Raw genomic sequence first — 4,178 nt, 5'->3', positions numbered from 1 at the left:
TTCATATGAATTAACCATACTGCTTCAGAATTATTATTTGTTTTCCAATGGTATGTGTATGTGACAACCAAAAGTTACTAACATGAGACAGTAACAAAAAACAGAACGAGAGGGTATATGTTTACCTGATAGTAGCAGAGAGATCTTCATAGGGGGCCCAAATATGGAGTGCCAAGAGACTCAGTCTACGACATGTGGCCAAAGCCTCCTGCTCTGAGTTTTATTCTCTAGATTTAGTAACATAGATTTTGGAAACTACACTTTGAGGTTTATTGATCATCTTGATCAAACAAGAAGGACAATCCTAGGGTCAGGTGAACCCCTGTAGGTAAAGTAAGGGTTTTCCTTTAGCCAAGAGAGAGAAGGAATATGACTATTACTACTATTTAAAACTGAAAAAGGAACTCTGTCATTGGAGAGTAAATAAATCCAAGAAGCAAAGCTAGGAACTAAATTTTGTCCTTAAGGGGATCTGCGTGTGGGGTTTCACTCTTTATTTTTCTCCCCCATGTCCTAAAATTCTGAGATAAGGCATATTTAGCAAACATTGTTTAGAGCTCTCACCTATATTTGATTTCTTCCAATTAGCCCCTAAACTTCAGTACACATTACATACACCCAGTCCTGCATCAATGGCATTGTAAAGTGAAGTAGCTGTTTCTGCATCCCCCTTTTGCTGAAGCCAGCATGCCATGAATAGCATTGTATAGAAGACACTAACCATTGTGTAAATTCCAGACACTGACCACTGCATCACACATGACTCAAGTTACAGCTGAGATAAATGGAGAGAAGCAAGCAACCAGGTGAAAGCAAGACCGATTGACTCAGAAGGAGAAATTAAACAAACTCCCCACTTTCTCCCAAATATACTAGAAAAAGTCAATGTGAAGTATGAAGGCAGATGTTGGGTTACAGGGATGTGCTTTCATATACTTAAAAGAATCATAGCAACACTATGTGTGCAAAGTTTGTGTAATCTTCCATGGTCAGCTGTCTCAATATAATAGAATAACTACTAATTTATTAAGATTAGATTTTTATTAAGGTTTATTCAAAGCATATGTATTTAGCTCTATTTTCATCAATACTCTGTCATAAAAAATAGGATTTAAAAAGATTATGAAAACGTGCACTTGGCTGGGCACAGTGGCTCATGCCTGTAATCTTGGCACTTTGGGAGGCCAAGGAAGGAGGATCACTTAAGGCCAAGAATTCGAGACCAGCCTGGGCAACAGCAAGACCCGTCTCTACAAACAATAAAAAATCAACTGGGTGTGGTGGTGCATGCCTGTAGTCCCAGCTGCTCTAGCGGCTCAGGCAGAGGATTGCTTGAGCCAAGGAGTTTGAGGTTGCAGTGAGCTGTGGTGACACCACTGCACTCCAGGCCAGGCAACAGAGCAAGATCCTGTCTAAAAAAACAAACAAACAAAACAAAACAAAACCAAAAAAAAAAACCCACTGTGCACTGTTAGAGAATGTAGTTGAAGAAATCATGTTTAAAAGCAGATTGATACATTATAAATGCAAGGGAGCACCCCTAATCCCAAAATCCAAAATCCACAGTGCTCCAAAATACAAGACTTTTTAAGTGACAACATGATGCCACATTTGGAAAATAATTTTTTCATGTACGAAACTATTAAAAATATTGTATAAAATTACCTCAGGTTATGTGTATGAAGAGTATATGAACTATAAATTAATTTCATGTTTATACTTGGGTCCTATCCACAAGATATCTCATTATGTATACGTAAATATTCCAAAATCTAAAAAATTTGAAAATTGCACTTCTGGTCCCAGCATTTTGGATAAGGGATACTTAAGCTATAAAAGAAGAGTTAGTACACAGAAATGCAAACAAAAAAGTTTTCCAAAATCACTGGAGAGGGCTGTAAAGTTGGGTCTGAGTTTCCCAGCTGCCAAAGCAAAGGGAAAATAGGATCAGTTACAAGAATCACATTGTTCTAAAGATATACACATCCTGTTGTACAGGAAAAGAAAAGCGTTTCTCACAGGTCTTTATAGAGAAGAGATAATAGAGAACAGTACCCTACATAAACATACAAGCAAGTCACTTCCATTGTTTCCTTGAAGTAACCCTGTCCCTCAAGGAAGCCATGCTAATACTTCAATCAGTAAAGAATGCTTTATTCTCAGATAAATATTTGTATTATTTAATAACCATCAGACAACAAAAGTCAGCATACTGAACCTATTTCTCTGTATCTTGAAACAAACTATATCATTGTTGTAGATATACAAAAATATATTCCAAATACAGTCATTATTTTGATATGTTTAAAAGGAAAAAAAAAGCATATTCTTCTTACCAAAACCACTCTGAAGACATCCACTATTTCCCTCACCTGTGATTCTTTCACATTTTCAACAGTAAAGTTGAACCAAACTCGGAATCGTGGATTACAGGTATCCGGCCTAATGAATAGATCATACTCAAATTCAGAGACCTGGTCCACCCGGCCAAGATTACCTGGTAATAAAAATTAAGAGAAGTGTGCTTTAGTAGAAGCTCATTCAACTCAATGGTACATACATCTAAATATTACAAGCTCTTACAGCCACATTCGTCAACACTTAGTACTTGTAGGTTCAGCATTCACAATCCACATGGCTGCCAACTGTGCATGCAGTCCAGTGTAAGGAAGACTTTCAGGTAGTGCAGGCTGTGGTGCAAGCTGCTCTGCCTGGCCCTTATGACCCAGATCCTTTTGTACTACAAGTGTCTTTGACAGAGTGGGATGCTATGTGGAGCCTGTGGTAAGCCTCAATAAACCGAGAGAAGAATCACAAACTCCAGTTTCCTAGTAAGAAAAATGAGGATGATAATATCTTATGTATTTTATATTAAACTTTCTGGTTTATGAACTATGAATATCTCTAATATATTGAACCTTGTTTAACTCTCACAACAGGGCTATACAGTTTGTACTGTTCTTGTTATATTTCAAATTTCTATCGGAACATGTTAAAGAACATGTAGAGTAAGGTTTTAAACAAAAACTAGAAGTAGTTGCTATATAAGAATAACAATGGCAAATTAACATCCATGAAACTTAATTTCCATTTTCTCTACTTCCATTTTCTGGAAATGGAAGAAACAGAACTAATAGTTATCTAAAAAATGAATAAACTTAGGTGTGACCTCCGTTCTTTGACTCCTCTGACTGATAGTCTAATGAGCAGTGAATTACCCAACATGTTAACAGCAGAACGGCGTAAAAATAAAAGCAGAGTCTGATGAATTCCCAAACCAGATAATCAACAGCCAAAGAAGAGTCAAGATGACTACAGACAGCAACAAAGCAATTGATTGAGAAGTTGGTACTGTATTGCTCTTCAAGAGCACAGCAATATCCTGCTTCAAAATGAATTGTAGTGTGTCTGCCTCCAAAAGAACAGTCAGAATTAAACTTTAACCTTATATGTACGAAAGTTTTAAGTTACTTCTTTTGTTAGTTCTATTGGCATGTCACCTGTTTTTCTGAGCACCAACTGTACTATAACAGATGGAGTACTAGCCTAGGAATTGGCAGACCTTGATTCTAGTTCAATTGACTCTGTGTGACAATGGGTATGTTATTTACCCTCTCAGGGTGCCATCTGCAAAATGAAAATACTGAGTTATATAACCTTTAAGGTTCTTTCAGCTATAATATTATTTGGCTGCCTGATTCCAGGATTGATCAGGCAGTGAGTGATCCAAGATAACAAGACACCCCCCACCCCATCCACCACTCCAAACCATAACAATTAACCTTAGGTTGTTTTTATCTGCTCTCATTAAAATTTGGTCTGAGAAGCCAGATTCATTACTCCTTCTAGAACCAGAATAGTTACCTCCAGTTAATATACACATATTTAAAAACTTGCATTGATATGAAAGTACAAACATGAACTAATTAAGACCAAAGACTTCCATCTTAATTTTTTGAGTTTCAATTGTATTCAGAATTCCCAAGGAGATCTTTCAACTACTATCATACAAAAATGTTTACTAAGCCTTATGTTATAAAGAGCCAAATATTTATTATACAATAGCACTGAACTTGAATGCAGAATATCTAGGTTAGTTTTTGTTCTGCCACTTACTGAGCAACCCTGGACAATACAGTAAACCGCTTCCGACCTCTGTTTTTGTAATTATAAGGTAA

At 36.7% G+C, this 4,178-nt stretch overlaps 1 protein-coding gene across 1 annotated transcript in view; it reads right to left on the bottom strand.

Annotated features, from left to right (window-relative positions):
• Window positions 1-4,178, bottom strand: part of AGBL4 (ATP/GTP binding protein-like 4) — a 1,510,571-nt gene that overhangs the window by 1,188,924 nt on the left and 317,469 nt on the right. The window contains exon 3 of the mRNA XM_012639488.1: window positions 2,337-2,497. Coding sequence (XP_012494942.1) covers window positions 2,337-2,497 — 161 coding nt within the window. The remainder of the gene's footprint in view (window positions 1-2,336; window positions 2,498-4,178) is intronic.

The sequence above is a fragment of the Propithecus coquereli genome, unplaced genomic scaffold (genome assembly GCF_000956105.1).
Source record: "Propithecus coquereli isolate 6110/MARCELLA unplaced genomic scaffold, Pcoq_1.0 Scaffold14, whole genome shotgun sequence".
NCBI classification, from domain to species: domain Eukaryota; kingdom Metazoa; phylum Chordata; class Mammalia; order Primates; family Indriidae; genus Propithecus; species Propithecus coquereli.
The sequence above is the reverse complement of the archived record's forward strand: the minus strand, read 5'-3'. Positions and strand labels throughout refer to the sequence as shown.